The 21,847-nt window shown below is 36.2% G+C and overlaps 1 protein-coding gene across 6 annotated transcripts in view; it reads left to right on the forward strand.

The window, feature by feature from the left end:
• The window catches only part of NLGN1 (neuroligin 1), a 1,020,111-nt gene extending 1,001,545 nt beyond the window's left edge, over positions 1–18,566 (forward strand). For 3 of the 6 annotated variants that reach the window (XM_004383483.1, XM_004383487.1, XM_004383484.3), the window contains 3 exons: positions 10,301–10,486; positions 14,046–14,835; positions 15,727–16,549. In XM_004383483.1, coding sequence (XP_004383540.1) covers positions 10,301–10,486; positions 14,046–14,835; positions 15,727–16,549 — 1,799 coding nt within the window. Of the gene's footprint in view, positions 1–10,300; positions 10,514–14,045; positions 14,836–15,726 lie in introns of all 6 variants that reach the window. The other 3 variants (XM_004383485.2, XM_004383486.1, XM_012557584.1) reach the window with 3 other exon arrangements.
• The last annotated feature ends 3,281 nt before the right edge of the window (positions 18,567–21,847 follow it).

Here is a 21,847-nt window from a genome sequence, read left to right on the forward strand (position 1 = left end):
ATATGTGGAGCTAAGATGGCTATGGGAGAGAGGAGAGAGGAACAGGAGCCAAAAACATACAAACAAACAAAAAAGAATGCTAGGGGAGCTTGCTGTTGGAGTGGGAAGATGAGAGACTATGAAATGGAGGAAAAAAAAGGGGAAGAGGAAGAAAAAAAGAAAAGAAAAGAATGAATAAATAAAAATTGGAAAGGTTAAAGAACAGCAAAGTTCCCAGGGATCCTACTGGTGCGGCTATACGTCTGGGGATGTTGTTCTCAGGTGTTGCAATACAACCTGGCTAGAACGCATAGAGGTATACAATGCCAGGTATTCAGGGAACAGACAGAGAAGGAAGATATAGACGAGAAACTGAGTAATGAAGAAAGACAAAAAGGGAAAAAGAGGGAAAAGAAAACAAAACAAATTAAAAAAAAAAAAGAACAAGGAAAGCCCCCCAAAAAACAGAAAAAAACAGAAAAAAAATAAACCAACGAAAAAAGAAATGCCCCAGGGATCCCTCTGCACGTCTGTGGAAGCCAAGGGCGTAGTCTCCTTGCCCAGCAGCACTGCCTGGCCAGAACAGGCTCCCAACTCAAGAAAAGGAAAAAGAAAACAAACAAACAATTCAAAACAAAAGAAGAAACAAAAGCCCCGGGATCCCACCAGCATGGCAGCCCAGACCGGGAAGCAGCTCCACACCCGAATGGAGCTCCGCAGCCCCTCAGGAAGATGCAAAGATGGTGCAGGGAGCCAGGCATTTGAGCAAAAGGAGGGGGAGATGGTGAGAGGTAAGGAAGAAATCAAAAGAAGCGGAAAAAAAGCAACAGCAGCAGCCAACAACTGGCACTCAGACAGCTGGCCCATTCAGGTGGGTGGAATCCAAGCAGCCAGTGCTTCCTAGACAAGAGATTGTGGCCGCGGGAAGCAGAGGTTGCCAAGTAGGGGTGAAGAAGGGTGGGGGGTGGGAAAGCGTATACTGCAAATTATCAGTTGTTTTTTCTCCTGCTGGAAGCTCCGTGAAGCTGCTTTCTCATACCCCCTGTTTGCTGGTCTCCAATCAGAGTCCAAGATGACAGATCCGTGCTGCGTTAGCTGATAGGGGACCTCTGCATGAATCTCTCCTCGTTCTCTTTTCTCTGTCAGTTTTCTCACTCCATTTGGTGCTTGGCTGAGTTCTTTGTCTCTTCATTTGATATTTTAGGGTTTCAGGATTGTTGTTTTCTCTGTTCGGCTTAGTTTTTCGGATCTTTGCTGTGGAGGGACAGCGTGGTGCTTCTGCCTAGGGCGCCATTTTGCTGGAAGTCCCAAAATTTATAAAATTTTTATAGTTCTTGGTGTCCCTCTAGACTTTTCTTATATAGTAGCCATCATAGCTTCATCAAAGTGATGCTTTGAAACAAACCATGTGTTCCAATCACTGGACGCATTCCTACATAATCAGAAAAAACTATATATGAACAATGTGATTTCTTTTCTCACGGAAGCCCTTGTAAAGGGAAGGTTTTTCCTTTTGTCACTTCTTTGTGAGAGCAGTTATTCAGGAAACATAAGATTTTGTCAGTTTTGATACTTCCTTTGTTGCCCAGATTGAAAGAGATAAGAAATGCAAAATAACCAAATCAGGGAAGGCTGGTTAAACTTTTCTTGACATGCAGACCAAGACATCTGAACACTAGCAGGCTTGGGGTTTTGGAGCACCAAGTAGGGGGGATGACCTTGGGAGCTGGATCTGGGGGTTACCTTTTCCCTAGTTATCTTGAGCCATTCTTGAAATGAGAATGGAGTACATGATTCAAAGAAAACCAAATTACGGTCTGCTTTCTCTCCATTACCATCTACATTCAGAAGAAATCTGGTTAAAATCAATATTTTAACCTTATTAGGGACAGAGAGGCACAAAATGTTAAAATTCAATTTAATAAAAGGATCAATTTCACTTGTTTTCCTTGGGGATAGGGGAAATTTAGGGAGTTGGGGGACTGAAAAAACAAAGAAAAACGTGCAGGTGTTTTCTTTCCAGGCATCTGGGAGCAGTCACCTTCCTTCCCATTGTCTGCCTCCAGGTCCAGCTCTCAGAAGTCAGAAGCTTTGGCCAATCTGTTACCTCTTCCCAAAGATGAGAAGTCAGAGAGCAAATAATCTCGCAACAAATTGATTTTAAAAAATAAATGCACCAAAATGTAAAATTTTAGAAATACCAAAAAAAAAAAAAAGTCCATATGAAGATGTCAGATGCATTTCAGAGCCATTATTTTTCCAGAGCCTACATACAAAAAAGAATTTTTTTTTACCTTATCCTTTGTAGCTTTCCACAAAGAATTTAGACAGTAGCTCCCAAGAAAACACAACAGCAAGGAAGCTAGCTAGAATTGATGGGCAATTGAATGGTATTGTGTATGTTCCTTTCCCCTACTAGACCCCAAATTGTCCAATTTGGGGGGATTTTAAATTATCATATTGTGAACAATCTTGACTCAAAGAGACATAAAGGGAAAACTATCCAGTCATGTCTTAACATGTGGATGTTATTTTGATACAGCAGTGTACCCCATTGTTGTTGTTGGGGGCCATCGCGTCAATTTCAACTCATAGCAACCCCATGTGACAGAGTAGAACTTCCCCATAGGATTTTCTAAGCAATAATCTTTACAGGAGCAGATCGCCAGGTCTTTCTCGCCTGGAACACGTGGGTGGGTTTGAACCACCAATCTTGGTTAGCAGCCGAGTGCTTAAGCCTGGCACCGCCAGGGTTCCTTGTACCCCATTAGAGAAGATTATTTTTCAAAAGTGAATCTAGTGAAAAAATAAAAGACATGTTTGCTGGACTTGGAGGATGAATGACTAGTAAGAAGGACTTCACTAGTCTACAAAGAAAGAGTATGTAAGTAACTGACATGAGGTGGAAAGCAGGAAAAGAACAGGATGCAGAACTGATTGGACTTGGCAGCCAAGAAGATCAGGAGAGTTAGCACATGGGATTTCCAGTTGGATTTTCAGCTGGGAGGATTTGAGGTTTTAATCCACAGTTTTAAATCCTTTTATGTTTAAGATGCAAAATCCTTAATGAGCTGTGTTTCTGATCTGTATTCCCAAGTTGCTAGAATGATGCCTCACTATCATTCAAAGTTTCATGTCTGCAAGGCTGGCTCTTTAATGCTCAGTATGGTCTCTACTTTGAAATATTTATCAATTTGACTCAAAGAGCCAGCTACAGTCATCTGTATATGGCAACAGCATTGATAAACACTGCAAATTTCTTTCCTATTTCTTTATAGCCTGCATACATAATATGGACTCTAAAAATATATTAAATTTAATGTTTCCAAAAATTAAACACATAGACATTTAAATTTGCTCCCCCCAAAAGAAATCACATTTACAGTATAGAATCATTGACATCTTAAACTTCTGACATTCTAGATATCATCTCAAATATAAACAGTCTGATTATTTCCTGGTTCCAAGTGCCTCCTTGAATCCTTTCAGATTTTTTTTCCTAAGAAGCACCCTGTTTCAGGCACTTTGCCAAAGAAGACATTCAGGTGGCTAACAGACACATGAAGAATGCTCACGATCATTAGCCATTAGCGAAATGCAAATCAAAACTACAATAAGATACCATCTCAACCCAACAAGGCCAGCATGAATCCAAAAAACACAAAATAATAAATGTTGAGGAGGTTGTGGAGAGGCTGGAACACTTATACACTGTTGATGGGAATGTAAAATGGTACAACCACTTTGGAAATTGATTTGGTGCTTCCTTAAAAAGCTAGAAGTACCATACAATCAGCAATCCCGCTCCTTGGAATATATCCTAGAGAAATAAGAGCCATCACACAAATAGATATATGCACACCCACGTTCATTGCAGCATTGTTCACAATAGCAAAAAGATGGAAACAACCTAGGTGCCCATCAATGGATAAATAGATAAACAAATTATGGTATATCCACACAGTGGAATACTATGCAGTGATAAAGAACATTGGTGAATCCATGAAACATAACGTGGAGGAATCTGGAAGGCATCTCGAGCGAATTTAGTCAGTCACAAAAGGAAAATATTGTCTAAGACTACTATTATAAGAACTCAAGAAAAGGTTTAAACACAGAAGAAAACATTCTTTGATGGTTGGGGGGGAGGGAGGGAGAGGGTTATTCACTAACTAGATAGTAAATAAGAATTATCTTAGGTGAAGGGAAGGACAGCACCCACTACAGGGGAATTCAGAACAACTGGACTAAACCAAAGCTAAGAAGTTTCCTGAATACAACCAAACACTTCGAGGGACAGAGTAGCAGGGGCAAGGGTCTGGGGACCATACTTTCAGGGAACATCTAGGTCAATTGGCATAACAAAGTTTATTAAGAAAATGTTCTGCATCTTACTTTGGTGAGTGGTGTCTGGGATCTTAAAGCTAGCGAGCTGCCATCTGAGATGCATCAATTGGTCTCAACTCACCTGGAGTAAAGGAGAATAAAGAACACCAAAGTCACAAGGGAAGTATTAGCCCAAGAGACAGAAAGGGCCACATAACCAGAGACTAAATCAGCCTGAAACCAGAAGAACTACATAGTGCCCGGCTACCAACAACAACTGCCCTGACAGGGAACACAACAAAGAGTCCCTGATGGAGCAGGGGAAAAGTGGGGTGCAGTATTCAAATTCTAGCAAAAAGACCAGACTTAATGGTCTGACTGAAACTGGAGGAACCCGAGAAAGCATGGGCCCTGGACTCTTTGTCAACCCAGGACTAAAACCATTCCCGAGGCCAACTCTTCAAAGATTAGACTGGACTATGGGACACAAAATGATACTCATGAAGAGTGTGCTTCTTAGCTCAAGTAGATACATGAGACTAAACAGGCAGCTCCTGTCCGGAGGTGAGATGAGAAGGCAGAGAGGGTCAGGAGCTGGTTGAATAGACATGGGAAATCAGAGGTGGAAAGGAGGAATGTGCTGTCACAGTATAGGGAGAGCAATTAGAGTCACATAACAATGTATGTCTAAATGTTTGTATGAGAGACTAACTTGAATTGTAAACTTTCACTTAAAGTACAACAATAAAATAAAAAAAATTAAAAAAAAAAAAAAAAGAAGTGCCCTGTTTCCATTTTGTTTTACGTTTCAAAGACATTGCATGTAAGATTGTATTGCAAGCGATTTGAGTACAGAGTTGGCTAACCAATAGGTTGCTAGGCTGTTGTCAGATAATTTAACTTAGCTCCTCCCATACTCCTTAGAATCTGCCTATGAGAGCTAACTGTGTGAGGTGCACCTCAGTAGACTGAGCAAACACTTTGCCTGCAGTAATTATCTGTTTTTATTTCTTTTCCCCTTGCCCCATTTATTTTAGGCCTGATCTGATTTTTCCATTCCAAGGACATGGGGCCCATGTTCAATTGCTTGGTTTTCTCTAACACATGAAAGTAATCTTAGTTGTTAGATCAGGTAAACATCAAATTGAGGCTAAGCCAGCTCAATAGATTTAAGCAGATCAGTAAAACTGAGTCCCATGTAGGCACAACAGTTGGAGATCATTTTAAGATGAGAGAAATGATATTAAATAAACTCTCCAAACAATATAATGACAATTGTGGTCAATACATGGATTAGTGAAATAATTCTTAGCTTAATTGTAATTATGAATTTTGAAAGTTAGCCTTAAGTTTAAAAGCAGTTATGTTTTTAAGGTCTTATATTCATGAATCAAGTAAATTAAATAGTTTTCTATTTTTCTGGAAATTTCTGTTGCTTCCATCCCAAAAAAGGAAAAGGTTTGCTTTTATTGTCTCTATTGTTCTATAATACAAAAAATAATAAGTGCAATGTGTTAGTACATCAATTAGTAAAACAGTATCTAATCGCCCTCCAGTCGATTCCGACTCATAGTGACCCTATAGGACAGAGTAGAACTACCCCATAGAGTTTCCAAGGCATTAAATCTTTAGGGAAGCAGATTTCCCCATCTTTCTTTCACGTCAACCAGTATAAAAAACCCAAACCCACTGCCATCGAGTCGATTCCAACTCATAGAGACCCCATAAGGTTTCCAAGGCTGTAAATCTCTAAGGAAACAGACTGCCGTATCTTTCTCCCGAGCAGCCGCTGGTGGTTTACGAACCGCCAATCTTTCAGTTACCAGTCAAGCTCCTTAACCACTGTGCCGCCAGGTCTCCTATCAAACAGTATAACCAAACCAAAACCAAGCCCGTTGCCTTCAAGTCAATTCCGACTCATAGCGACCCTATAAAACAGAGTAGAACTGTCCCATAGGGTTTCCAAGGCTGTAAATCGTTATGGAAGCAGACAGCCACATCTCTCTCCCGTGGCTTTCATGACATTAAGGAGAAAACCTTCTTCCCCAAAGTAATCAGGAAGATGACCAGCACTTTCAGGTTTCTGCGAAGTTTAGTTCCTCTATGGCTGGACCGGAGCCCTGGTGACACAGTGGTTAAGAGCTCGGCTGCTAAACAGAAGATCAGCAGTTTGAATCCACCAGCTGCTCTTGGAAACCCTATGGGCAGTTCAGGGTTGCTATAAGTCGGAATCGACTCCAAAGCAATAGGTTTGGTTTTTGGTTTCGGATGGCTGGACTATAGTTGGTGCAGTTTAATGTAAAGTTCCAACTAGAGTGATCTGAAATGATTCTTTTGTTAAGGATGTAATAGCTGTAAGTGAGTTAAAAAAGAACTTTAAAGGAATACTTCATTGGATAGCAAGGTATAAAGAATGTTGCCAGTGCACATCACCTCGGTAATTAGCAAACCGTGTTTCTTTTGAGACACCAATTTGTTTAACTGTCCCCATTTTGTGCTCTTAGCTGAGCTATAGGATGTTGTTTGAATATAGCATCAGCAACCAAAGAAGTCACGCAAGCATGCAGCATCACTTTACCAGGTCTGAAGAGCTATATAATTCAATTTGCTGGCTGGCCTAAATAAAGACAGCAGCTATCTATTAATTTTTCCTAATATAAACCTCAAAGTTACTCTGTAAGTTCACTCTAATGATCAGTTGAAACATGCATATATATATGTATGTATATATATATATATGCATTGTATGTATGCAACATATACATGAACATATAATAGAAATTAAGAGTGATGGAAATTTAGTACTGAAGGGTAAAAATGGAGCTTGACAAAATAATCTTAGACATTCCATGCCTAAAACACAATGGCCTTTACCTGATGATCTACTCCATGCTGTGGTGTAAGAGTGCAGTTTTGGAACTGAATTTATTTTGTCTAAAGCCTTTTCTTGAAAATGTTATAGGATTTCTTTAAGCTATATATACAGGAGAGGTTGATCTTCAGAGAACTGATATGTCTTTGAAGTATCATTATATTAACACAAAACTATTTGACCAAATCTGCTATAGTGGTTAAAATGGTGTTGCTGACGCTAGAATTATAGAGGTGATACTCTTCAGTTAATGCAAAGACAATTATTTTATTACTATACATTGAATTATGATTATTCTATCAGTTAGTAAGTCAACTTTATATAGAAAATTCAGTATTATTTAAAGAGGAATTAAATTTAAAAACCTAGGTTTCGGCTGAGTGGCATAAGCTATATCCAGAAATCAAATTTCTATCTGAATATATTTGTGATGTTGAATTATAGGTAATAAAATACATATAGAGTATTCCCATTCTCTCATTCATTCTCTCTCTCACACACACACATACTCACACTCACACTCACACTCATACCTACTTCATCCTTCAGCATTCCTTTCTATCTAACTCACAGTAATCCTTCCATAATGTTGTTTTCAGGGTTCATGCCTGCTGTAATGAATTTGTGGGATGGTAAGTCAGGTGCAGTGTGGGAAAGAATAGTCAGGGAAGCCGTGAAAAGTAACCAGGTTTATTATACTCACAGTTCCCAGTAAGGGTAGTGGGTTGAGAGTGGACATTACCAGCTGCTTGAGAAGGGGAGCCAACAGGCCTCCAGCGAGGGCCTCAAAACTGTGTCAAGATAGTATTTAAAGAAAATTATATTACAATGCCATTAGTGTGTCTTTATAGGTAAAAATATTTGTAACAGGATCCTTCAGGATATAAATTATTTTTGCTTTCTTACAGCAAAATTCAGTTAATAGCAAAGTTAAAAGAATTCTCTGCCATGTTTTTGTTTTTTATTGTGCTCTCCTTTACATGAATATTGTGTATATGAAAATGCTTTTATGTATGGAGACACCATAAATACTTCCTTAAATTTTTATGCAGATTTAATAAAAGGTAATGGGTGTGACCAGAAAGATATGTTTATTTGGAGCCTATTTTTTAAAATTTAACCTCAATATCAAGGATTATTTAGTGTTTTCATGGTTATACACGTACACACACACACACACACACACACACACACACAAATGAACTAAAGATTATAGTTTTGTTTCTTAGGATTTTTAGTCTTGTAGGAAAAGGACTAACCACTTTAATTTCTTTATATTTTAGAAAATTATTCAGGAGAATGTGTATCTTCATTTGTTGCTTCTAGAATAATCCTAAAGAATTTCTTGTCCATATATTCATTTTGGTTATAGATTTATTTACTCACTTGCTAGGTACTGTTATCACAGTCTGGTTTTCACAAATGTAATTGACTTTCTGGATTATTTTATTTGAAAAGGAGATATATTTCAAATCGAATAAAATGATTTTTATCAAAAACATTGACCAATTATGTTGATTTTCTACAGTGGGTCTGCAATAAGAGAATAAATCTGATTTTTTTAAATTAGCTCTGTAAATTGGTTCAGATTAGAAATTAACTCCCTGAGTATAATTAATCAATTTACATGTAATATATTTCTAAATATTTTCTACAAAATATATGAAGAGTTCATAAAAAAATATTTTATACAGTATTTTTTTACTTTTCCATTTATACCAATGCAGAAATAGAGAGTAGATGTTTATTTTACAAGTTATAATGGACACACTGTAAAAGCTATTTAGGCACCCTGGTGGCACAGTGGCTAAAGTGCTAGGCTGCTAACTGAAAAGTCAGCAGATCAAACCCACCAGCCACTCTGCGGGAGAAAGATGGCGGCAGTCTGCTTCCATAAAGATTTACAGCCTCGGAAACCCTATGGAGTCCCTATGAGTAGGAATCGACTCAAAGGCAGAGGGTTTGGTTTCGGTTTAAAAGTTATTAAGTCAGCAAAATGAATGAAGTATTACTAAAGTTATATCTTTGGCTCTTCCTTCCACTGTAATTTCTATAACTGAGAAAGTTATGTAACTTCTACACCATAATATTTTTTCTATTCATCTTCGCTTTTCAATTCTCTTTGCCGCACTGTCAGTTAAGATCCTTATAACCTCTCCTTTAACCCTATTTTCTCTATTATTTGCCATACGCTTCGCATCATTATCAGACTCACTATAAAGCAGAGCTTTGAATATTCCAGTAACAGAAATTTTCAAAAAACTGCAATTATTCTACACGGTTTGCTAATTGAGCAAATATCCTCAGTTTGGCCTTTAAGGCAGGCCATAATGTGGCCCCAAATCACATCAAGCACAGTGGCTCTTTTGTAATCATAGACTGTGAAAACAGTTATCACACTCAGCTGCTAACCAAAAGGTTGAAGGTTCGAGTCCACTTAGAGTTGCCTTGGAAAAAAGGCCTGGTGATCTACTTCCAAAAAGAATCAGCCATTAACCAAGAGTCGGAATCAACTCTGCAGCAACTTTCTTTTTTTTTTAATCATTAATAAAAATATGCATATGCATGAAAAATTCTGCATATAATTTTATGGAGTTTATAAAACTTCTTTTTACAAGCCTTAGAAAAGTACTCCTGCTCTACACTGTCAAGTCCTGCAACCCTGCTACACATACCTTAGATTCCAGCCATGTTAGACCCTGAGCAACTTGAGGACTGACACTATATTTTATGCAAAATGCACATGTTCTCATATGCCCCATGATAATATCCAAATGTCTCCATCAAGGAACTTGGCCACTTCAATGGCTCCCATGAGGTCTTTCAGAATGTTTTCATTCCCTTTATCCACCCCCTGTTACCTGTTATCTGGATAACTTAAGAAGCATTTGGGGAAAATAAATGTCATTTTTAAGGTTTTAGTCACTACTGTTCTTCTCAAAGCAAATTGTTTTATTCTGGTGGGAAATGGTTTTTACATAAGAACTTGCACTGTATTTACCTTGATTAACATAGCATCCAATTGTGTTTAAACTTGGTGTCTGTTTGAGTCATGTCAACTCAAAAGGGTATTCTAAACTGTCTGGTTTTTTTTTGTTTTTTTTTTTCCTTACTATTTTTCAGGTTTCTTAAGTACAGGGGATCAGGCTGCAAAAGGAAACTATGGACTCCTTGATCTCATACAGGCTCTAAGGTGGACTAGTGAAAACATTGGATTCTTTGGTGGTGACCCCTTAAGAATCACTGTTTTTGGATCTGGCGCTGGGGGTTCATGTGTCAATCTGCTGACTTTATCCCATTATTCTGAAGGTAACCGTTGGAGCAATTCAACCAAAGGTATTATGCAGGTTGCAAATTTTGACAATTTTGGTGTCTGCATGCCACCACCATCAGTAGTATGTGATGCTCTGTATCTACTTCTCTGTTCGAACTGAGTATTAGGTTGAACTCAATGACTGTTCAAAACTATGTTTCTTCAGCTTTTTCTATGCATGTTTAAATTTTTGTCATATTCTTTTGTTTGTCTCCTGTGGAGCTTGGTAAGGATGCCCTTTCAAGCACACTTCAGGATAGTTAGACTTATAGTTACTTTTCTTTCCTCCAAAGGGTGATTCTTGGGTAAATCAGACAAAGATGTTCACAGTTCTGTCATCTCTGCTTATTCAGTAATCAAAATCAAAGACAGGATTTTTTTTTTTTAATGTAGGGATGGTATACAATCTATTTTCAAGACAATAGACATTTAAAACCCTTTAATAGTATGAAGATAATGAAGCTGTTGTAAGCTAGTTTGTCTCATAACATGTGATTTTCACTTGTTGTCTGAGTAAAGAATGAATGTTTGATTATTTTGCATGCATGATCCAAAATTGTCAAAGCATCAAAGTCAGTAGTGGAGATTTTGATTAAAAAGAAAAATACATTTGAGTTTGTGCTTTTTCTATTTTCAACTCCAAAAGTGTTCTTTTGTTTTTTTCCTCTCCCACGAAGCTTGACAAAGGAGCATGAAGCACTGAGGCTACTTAAATTCGTGAAATATTTTTCTGTCTCCACTTTCTGGCCTTGACATCCTTTTTCTAAAGTGCCTGCCCAAAAGCCATCATGTTGTTCTTTATGGACTTCCATTTTACCAGGAGTTTAGTCACCCTGTATAACCACATTGTTAACTTGAAATATCCACAAGAACAGAAGAGTTTTGTTGGAGAAGTCTGCAAAAGCCAATACTTTCTCTCCATTATTTACACATGATAAGATAGGAAGATGGAGAATATATGTCAATGTCAATCATCTTGTATTTTCTTCCTTTTTATTTTATATATACATATACGTATGTATATATATGCTATACACTATATATATGGTATATACTATCAAGTGTAATTCATGAAACATCTTAATTTATAAAACTGAATCTTATGAAATGAGCAACAGACATAAAATATTTGTTTTGAGTATCAAAGGTACATTTAGGTGAAATTTTCCAAAGAATAGCCAGTCATTAAATGAGTATATATATTTGAAGAATCATATATTATTATAGACTTAACTTATTAACAATTTATTGAACATCTCATTTATATTAGTCAAGTTCTGATCGAGATGACAAAATGACATACATGAACATCTCTAATTGCATAGGGATTTTGGTCTGTAATGAAATGGTTTGTTTTTAAATAACAAACTTTGTTTTGTTTTTTTTTTAATTAAACAGATTAGATGGTTCTACCCTTAGGACTATAGTAATGTGAATATTTAATTATGTTAACATTAAGCAACTTGCACAGACTTCTCAGGGTCATTTGATTTCAAATGTTATTTCCTCTTACTTTTTCTACATGTAAAGCACTAATGGTCACTGAAGCTAGTTTCAGCTATTATTAAACCAAAAAAACCAAACCTGCTTCTGTCTAGTCAATTCCAACCCATAATGACCCTTCTCATTGACTAAAGAGATGAATCCCTTAGTTCATCAGTGCCAGCCCTGCTATTCATCAGCTGATGGTGTGGTAAGCAGTGGCAAATGGCTCTACAAACAGTTGAAAACATAACATTCAATTATACTCTTCAGTGAAATCTATCTGTGCCTTGCAGAGACACAGACATATAGTTGGTCCAGTCCTAAGCCCATCTCCTCAAACAATTACCTGATTTGACCAGGAGATGCTCAGGAGATTTCTTGGAATCAGTATGCTGATTCCATGTCTCCAGCTCAGGTATAGACTTTAAAGGCTGTAAACTCTGCACAAAGGATTGTAGAGAAGCTCAGGCCTTTATCTACCTAGGGTCAACCACATCTCGCACACACATAACAAGCAACTCTCTCACTAATGATAAAATACATGATTTTTCCAATGCCATCTGGATGGCATATTTCAGGGTATATTTTATATGACGTGTATTTTCCCCTAAATCTTTTTTTTTTTTTTTTTTTTGGTATATTTAGTCAATATCATTGAATACTTGAAATGGGAAGGAATATTGTAGAAACCATCAAATTTATTTTAGCTGTAATGTTTACAGTTAGTAAAATATATCTCAGAGCAAATGTTAACAAACACACGGCCTGTATGATTTTTAAATGATATGCATTTGTATGGTTTGCTACAGCATATTCTGCCTTAGAAAGCTAAAATGTATTCGTAAATATTCCAGAAAACCAAAACAAATTTAGATTAGTATTTTTTAGATTTTGCATACTTTTAGAATTATCTAGGAATATGATATGGACACATTGATTAAACATTCATGTTTGGAGAAAAATCTAAAACTTTGCTTCTAACTCAAACTGTTTTAACACTTTCCTGAAAGAGTTCTTATCTCATTTACACATGAATAATCAAGTATGTGTTTAAATAGCTGAATTATAAAGCTGTATTGGGAAACTGATTAAAAAAAAAGCCTTATTAAAAGAAAATAAATTATATTTTAAACAAGAATTTTATTAGAAACTACACTAAGAAGTAAATAAAGTGCAATATAAATTTAAATGACATGCAGCTCTTATCAAACTGCATATGGGGACCTGGTTTACAATGCTTAAACACAATTAAGTGAAAAGTAGTGGGCCATGTACTTTTCATTTTTTATGATAAAATATAACTGTGCACTTTCAACAGAGGAAAAACTTAAATCACCCCCCAACTAAATCATTCTGCTGATGGTTTTTTCTTTAACCTAGTGAAAACACTTCAAATGTTATGTCTTGTTCTGAAAGATGAATATTCAGCATACTATGTCTGACAGGAGGAGCTGGAAAGAGTATGTCTAAAGTGCTATTCTGTTTTGTGTGCTTTAAGGGCCATCCCCAGGGCATTATCAAAAATTCTCCCACCCAAGTAGCTGTGTGAGCCCTCAACATGTCTTGTTCAAATAAAATCTGCTTAAGACAAACAGAGAGTGCCATTTTGAAGGACAAAAGATATGGGCAAATAGAAGAAAATATTCCAAAGAGACAATACAGAGCCTAATGGGGAGTTTTCAAAAACGGAGAAAGTTGACACCATCTGGCTGGTTGTGATGATTATATAGGTGTTTACATGATGATTTAAGAAAATCTTTGGGTATCTTACCACTAGTATTTATATCTTCTCTTCCTCCCTTGCTTACTGCCTTCTTGAGACACTGCACAATTTAGACCTCCTGATCCCTAAGGCAGTTGCCACTCAAAGTATAAGACCTTGGTTCAGCTCTCTGACTCATTAAACCCTGGGGATAGCTTTGTGTACTTTCTCTTAAGCAAAAATGTCTCTATATCCCTATTTCTTCAGTTGCACCTGAGTTTTTATATACGTGTCTAAAATATCAAATATTATTTTACCACAACATTATTCGAAGGTCATCTGAAAACTTTATGTCTTTTTCTTCATAGGACTTTTTCAACGAGCAATAGCTCAAAGTGGAACAGCCCTTTCCAGCTGGGCTGTTAGTTTCCAACCTGCAAAATATGCTAGAATGTTGGCCACAAAAGTTGGTTGCAATGTTTCAGATACAGTAGAATTAGTGGAATGCCTACAGAAGAAGCCTTATAAAGAACTTGTTGACCAAGATATTCAACCAGCAAGATACCACATAGCCTTTGGACCCGTGATTGATGGTGATGTAATACCTGATGACCCACAGATATTGATGGAGCAAGGAGAGTTTCTCAACTATGACATAATGTTAGGAGTTAACCAGGGGGAAGGGTTAAAATTTGTTGAAAATATAGTAGATAGTGATGATGGTATATCAGCTAGTGATTTTGACTTTGCTGTTTCCAATTTTGTTGATAATTTATATGGATATCCTGAAGGCAAAGATGTTTTGAGAGAAACCATTAAATTCATGTATACTGACTGGGCTGACCGTCACAACCCTGAAACCAGAAGGAAGACATTATTGGCTTTGTTTACGGACCATCAGTGGGTGGCACCAGCTGTAGCTACAGCAGATCTTCACTCAAACTTTGGTTCACCTACATACTTCTATGCCTTTTACCATCATTGCCAAACAGATCAGGTTCCAGCTTGGGCTGATGCAGCCCATGGAGACGAGGTTCCCTATGTGTTGGGAATCCCTATGATTGGCCCTACAGAGTTATTTCCTTGCAATTTCTCCAAAAATGATGTGATGCTGAGTGCAGTGGTAATGACATACTGGACCAATTTTGCTAAAACTGGGTATGTACCTAAGGAATGAAGTTTGCTATAATTTTAAAAATATCATTTTAAGCAATTTAAAATAATACTGTGCCTGACTCTGTGCCCAATGATTTAATACCAGAACTATATTAAGTTCTTTCGTTCAAAATCAATTCTATATTGTGTCATTCAAAAAAATCACTGGTCTATTAGTTCTTGACTTTAGACACTTTACAAGTTTATTAAGAAAATTTATGATCTCTATTGCATTGGTTGCCAATTAAATATATTTTTTGTTTTTTAAAGCACATTGTTTTTGTGTAATTACGCAGGATTATTTTAATTATAATTGGTGTTCAATAGTAACAAATATTATAGTGCTTTCCAATGCATTGTATTATATGTCCTTTAATCCTTCCAATTACCTTGTGAGGTGGGCAGCCCAAGTACTATTATTTCCATTTTACAGAGAAGGCACCTGAGGTTCTGAGGGCCTCATACAGATATTCATATGCCTAGTATATAGCAGCACCAGGACTCAAATCCTTATCTGCTGATTCCAATTGCCACGTCGTTTCACTACTTCATTCCGTCTCTGCTAGTGTGCCTATGAGACAACTCATATGAAAGGCTAATGTAAAATTTTAAAAGGAATATTTAAATGATTTTTAAAATCTTTGGGTAGATAATATCCCATTTCTAAATGGGTAGAGAGGACCAGAACATAAGGCTTCCCTGCATTACGTTATAAGCCATCAAACAATCCGGCTTCTATGGGATTGATATTTCTAAATTAACCCAAGCTGATGTTAAAAGACAATCTAAAGTGTTGATGAGTTACTTCTTCAATTAGACTTTAAACTGGCATCATTTTGATTAAGAAAAAGAGTAACACAATTTTGTTCTCACAGTTTCTTTTTTCTTTCCTAGTGACCCAAATCAACCTGTCCCTCAAGATACAAAATTTATCCATACCAAGCCCAACCGCTTTGAAGAAGTAGCATGGACCAGATATTCCCAGAAAGACCAACTTTATCTCCATATTGGGTTAAAACCAAGAGTTAAAGAACATTACAGAGCCAATAAGGTCAACCTCTGGTTGGAGCTGGTACCTCATCTACATAATCTCAATGACATTTCTCAGTATACCTCGACAACAACTAAAGTGCCATCAACCGACATCACTTTCAGACCTACGAGAAAAAATTCTGTACCTGTCACATCAGCCTTTCCTACTGCCAAGCAGGATGATCCCAAGCAACAACCAAGTCCATTTTCAGTGGATCAAAGGGACTACTCAACAGAGCTGAGTGTCACTATTGCAGTTGGAGCATCACTGCTGTTTCTGAACATCTTGGCCTTTGCAGCCCTTTACTACAAAAAGGATAAAAGGAGACATGACGTTCATAGGAGATGCAGCCCTCAGCGCACTGCTACCAACGATCTGACCCATGCACAAGAAGAGGAGATTATGTCCCTCCAAATGAAGCACACTGATTTGGATCATGAATGTGAGTCCATCCATCCACATGAGGTGGTTCTTCGGACCGCCTGCCCCCCAGATTACACACTAGCTATGAGGAGGTCACCTGATGATGTTCCCTTAATGACACCCAACACCATTACAATGATTCCCAACACTATACCAGGGATTCAGCCCTTACACACATTCAATACATTTACTGGAGGACAGAACAATACTCTGCCCCACCCCCACTCCCACCCCCATTCACATTCAACAACCAGGGTATAGCCAGATAAGAGAAACAAACTCTATTTTTTTGATGGATTGCAGTACCTGATTACTGAAGATTCCTTGGCTTTCAACCTACAAGACTCTTAATATTTAAGTAAGGAGGAATATTATGTGAATATACATATCAAGGATTTTGGGGGTTTTCAAAATATGAAATGTACATATATACACAAATGAACTTTAGAAATGGATTTCAATTGCTTGAAGCAGTTGTTCTGAAAGATACTTTTTCATTCACATTCAAGAATTAATTTTTTGAAGATTTAAGTTACATAATGGAATTAGGCATGTGGAACACCAAATAGGAAAGAACTATGTCTGAAATATAAAAAATAAAATTAAAAAAAAAACTATTATGAATATGCACAAGGGACACACCAATGGAATGTCAGATAAATTTCACCAGTTTTTGTTTGGAGCCGTTTTATTGTGTAGACCACATTTACATATTTGGATAAGTACACAAAGCACCAGTGCTGTTAATGGCCTTAGCAGCGGCTCATGTTGAAATTGCCAGTAAAACAAAGAAGTTAAAGACTGGCAGGTACAACATTATCACATAAGTGCTGTCAGTATAAAGTTGTGGGGATAAAGGAAACTGGATATTTTTAGCACGATGTGCATGATAATTTATATGCTTGGTGGCTGTGCTGCTGATTAAGCCGTAAATTAAAATTCTTCTCATCCCATTGGAGTTTTTAATAGAAGCTTCCTCCATCAATTGGCAGAACCTAAAGAAGATTTTAAGGGGCAAAAGTAATTACAATAAAATAATTCATAGTAGTTTCAATAATAGAAGGAATTAGTTATTTAAAGGTATTTGGAGAAACTGTAGGTATAGTGGTGAATACTCACTGATATGAATCCCAGAAAAAAAAAATTACTGTGTTTTTAATGTTCTTTTTATTTCCATCCAGATAATTTATAGAAATAATACCCTAATTGGATATGTATGACAGGATCTATAATTTGCTGTGATTTTTGTTACTCTGTATTTTTGTTCCTTTTGGTAAGGTGAAGTGTGTCCAAAGAGTTACTTGCAACAGTATTTTATGATATAAGGATGCCCCAATATTACCACTCTGATTACAGTTCTCAGTTAATTGATTTATCATGTTGCATGACAAAATGTTTACTAATAATAATTCAATATAAAGTTATGTCCCTGCTCTCGTCACTTATCTTTCTCATTGGGGCTCATTCACTGGAATTTACTCACGCAATCTCAGTAGAGTACAACGTAGATACAGAACCTAGAAAGAGAGTCAACACCTGGAAGATTTTAGTCTTATGTGTGTGTGATTTTAAAGGAATATTCTAAGACCACAGAAAACTCTTCATTCCCTTGTTGTTTACCAGTAACAGTATATCACAGACCTTTCCAAACGTTTGTATATGTAATCAGATGTACATTTATATTAAAAAAAAATTGAGATGGACTTAAAGAGCACATCCCTGATAAATACTTTCTCTCTTACCTGTATTATATTTCTATTAGACTAAAGTTATGTGATTTTTTTTTACATTTTTTCAGATGACTAGCAATTTTGATAGTTTGTAAGATAATGCAAAGAACTTTCTCTGACAAACTAACTGCAGTAACAGAAACCTTTCTTTTCAGTTACTCTTTTTCAAGAACGAAAGATTATTATACACAAAAAATTGTATACTACTTGATGGAAACAACTTTGTACATCTTGGCCATGTCACTGGCCATTGCGTGAAATAAAGATAATCTGGATAATGACTATTAGTCCGATGCTAAGAGACATGATCTTTGCTCATTAAAGAGCTAAAATGTTTATTGCTGTTTTGTCTTTTTTAAAAAAAAAAAGAGAGAGAGAGAGAACATGACTGTCTCAAAGAGTCATTTTTCTAGACTAGTCGGGTTTTTGAAGACATGTACGTAACTTCTGCAGAAAACACAACCGCATATTTAAAGGCAAGTCTCATCTAAGATGATGTCTGATGAATACTTTAACATGATGAATCCAGAAGACCCAGGAACTCATGATCAGTATTAGTTTTGTATTTTTAGGTACCTATTATGTGAAGGGTAGGAGCCCTGGGGACACAGTGGTTAAAGCGCTCCGCTGCTAACCAAAAGGTTGGCAGTTGGAAATCACCAGCAGCTCCACAGACAAAGATACGACAGTCTGCTTCCGTAGAGATTTGCAGCCTTGGAAACCTTATGGGGTCGCTATGCTATGAGTCGGAATTGACTCCACGGCAGTGGGTTTGGTTTATTATGTGAACGTGTTGGAAAAATAAAACATGCCAGTAGTTTTCAGCTAGAAACACAGATTCCAATTCTAATCATCAAGGAAAAGGTCTATTGGAAATAAATGCGCACTATTTCATGGAATGAAAGTAGCTAGGTTCATAATATAAGGATGATTAAGCTATCATAAAGTAATGGATAGAAAGTTATCCTTCTAAGATGATTTAAAAGTGCTGAGCAAGACATTAAACTGACACTAAATGATAAAAATCTATTTCAAGGAATTTCTTTGCTTATAATTCCCCCCCCAAGAATATTAACTATAAGTACTATGTAGATAGTGCTCCACAATTTTAAATAAAAATTTCTGTTAGAAGCAAAAGTCTTCAAAATCCAATGTGGTCTACATATAGTTTTTACCTGACTTGGTTATGCTTTTAGACTGTGAACTGCCAATGCAAATCAATAAAAAGTATTGTTTGCCATCTTAAATATTGTTTAATCAGAAAACTGTCTTTTACTACATTGATTGAACAAATGACAAAAACAGAAATAGAAATGACAACAAAAGATATAAATGAATACTTTTCAAGTGTATTACTTCACTTGGCAAAACCAGACATTCTGTTACACTTTGGCCAAATTTATAACTGTCTACCTGTCTATTGCTCTATGTTTATTTATCAATTAATCTCTCTATCTATACCATAACTGACACCTGCTTTATATTAACTTAGGGAAAAGGCTTTGGAAAACAGCACGGCCCTATCCTTCTTTCTAAATTAATTTCTGTAACCCTGTAGTATCACCCTTGTGGAAGATAAAACAGCCTAGGTTTCATTACTGTTCTCAAGTCATGTGATAAAGTTATTGTGAATGAACTGTTAGTTACTAGTTTTATAATCACAGCAGCTAGTTTTCTGAATGTAAAATGATATCCCACATTAAACAGAATATTAAGAACTGTTTTTAAAGCTGAAACATACTTGTTAAATGTGAGAAATATTTTGAATACTGTTATTAAATTTTAACCAATATGTTTAAAATGTATTTGTTTAGACGATCATATTCTTTAGGAAAAAAATAGAAAGAGAGCCACAAAATTAAAAAGAATATTTTTTGGCATTTTTTATTAATTCATATTTTCCTTTCTGGTATTAAATTGCAGATAGTAAAGGCTGCTTAAAATTTATACAAACACTAAGCCAAAAAAAACCTTTATTTCAATGTTTTGCTATTATATAAAATTATTGCCAAATGTTTATCAACAGATTCATGTTGTTTTACAGTATGAAATTAGAAATATAAACGTCATAGTTTTAAATTTCTATTGAACACGTTGACTGTGAACAAAATCCAGTTGACTAGAACAGATATATCGCAAGGTTCATCATTAAATTTTATGCAAATTAGAACTACATTTGCTAAAGCACTGAAAATATCCTATTTGGATTATGATAGCAGCTCAAACCAGAAAGTCTGGGTAAAGTATAGATTCTTTCATTCCTCATTTCAAATTGAGAATTTGACCGTAATGACGCTTTAATTCAGACGCTTCGATCTGTACAACACGAAAACAGCAAAAAACTTCTAAAAACCAGGCAACCATGTAGTTCTAAGGAGATAAACAGGATGGCACTAATTTTCTTACATAAAAGAAATGTCAAAACCCAATTTTTGTAGCTATAACATATTCTTCTGCAGTTATTCAGCTGTTGGCCCACTTGTACTGACACATATTTTAAGATCATGAAACGATAACAGAGAATGTGGTAAATGTATTCCAGCTTTAAAGACACCGCTACCTAGAAATTATTGGGATTCTTTTATTTGGCGAGTTTCACTGAAATATTTTCACAGGACAAAATGATAAACGGAATTTTTAGGAAGCTGTCAAACACCATGGCAGTCCTTTGATGTTAGTAGTTTTGTTTTCTTCTGTGTTATTGGTTCAAAGTACTGGCCTTTTCCTTCATTTGCAGTAATTAGTTGTTATAGACTATCACATTTTAACGTAAGCGAAAATTAGATAATTTGGTTATACTTGTGAAAACATGGTCCCAAATAAATTCAATTAATGGGCACTTCCCTGCTGGTATTTTGCTATCATTCATTTAATTATCTTGTCAAGCTTTTCTGTTACGACAATTATCTTGGCCTTTTAGTCAATAAACTAGGGGAGTTTCTCCAACAGCCTTATACCTCTCTTGCACTTGATATGATAACAGTATACGCTTCAGATTTCCATCAGAGGTCGCTAAAGAAATCTCCTACTGACGTGAAATGTGTGGTGGCCAACTGGATACTTTTTCAACAGCATTCTGATTTGACTTCATTCTGGCGCTTTGCTGTGTTTGTCTGCAGGCCAAAAATCAATTCTATTCGCTAAGGGCTGTGGAGAATACAGACTGGAATAACCATGTGCAGGGCTTAAGTGCCTTTCCTCCCAGGGTTTTATTTATAAAACTGAATCATAATTATTATTTTTTAAATTTACAGATTCCGATAATTCAATTTAAAGCTGCAGTAGGATGACCATGTTGTAAGTTGCCAGTAAGAACATTTTGTTTAGGAAGGCCTTTTCCTGCATTTAATTTGATTTTTGTGTGATGTCAAATGGGTACAAATGACTCCTGGGAAAGATCAAATGAGGTAAATTTTTGGAAAGTGGCAAATAATTATTTAGGCATCTGATTTAATGCTACTTACATATGGAAACATAAATCCCTAACAGACTTAAAATTTTTGCCAAAAATGTAAGTTTAAAAGAAATTGCAAGTTGTTAAGGACATGCATTAATTAGATATGTATATAATTTTTTCTAGTCAGCCATTATATATGCTATATGGTATATATACCCCATATACTGTATGGCATATAGGATATTTGTGATGGCCAATTCAAACACATGTATTTTGAAATGATATTTTGTGTCTCCCGACATATGTACTGATGTGACAGAATTTAGTCCTCTGTGGAAAGTCAAGCCAAAGTGCTAGCATTTTTGTGTTGAAATTAGTAACAATTAAATCTTTAAAGAAACTTTTAAAGGTAGAGTAAGAAAAAACTCAGCA

This window comes from Trichechus manatus, unplaced genomic scaffold (genome assembly GCF_000243295.1).
Source record: "Trichechus manatus latirostris isolate Lorelei unplaced genomic scaffold, TriManLat1.0 scaffold00110, whole genome shotgun sequence".
Lineage (NCBI taxonomy): Eukaryota > Metazoa > Chordata > Mammalia > Sirenia > Trichechidae > Trichechus > Trichechus manatus.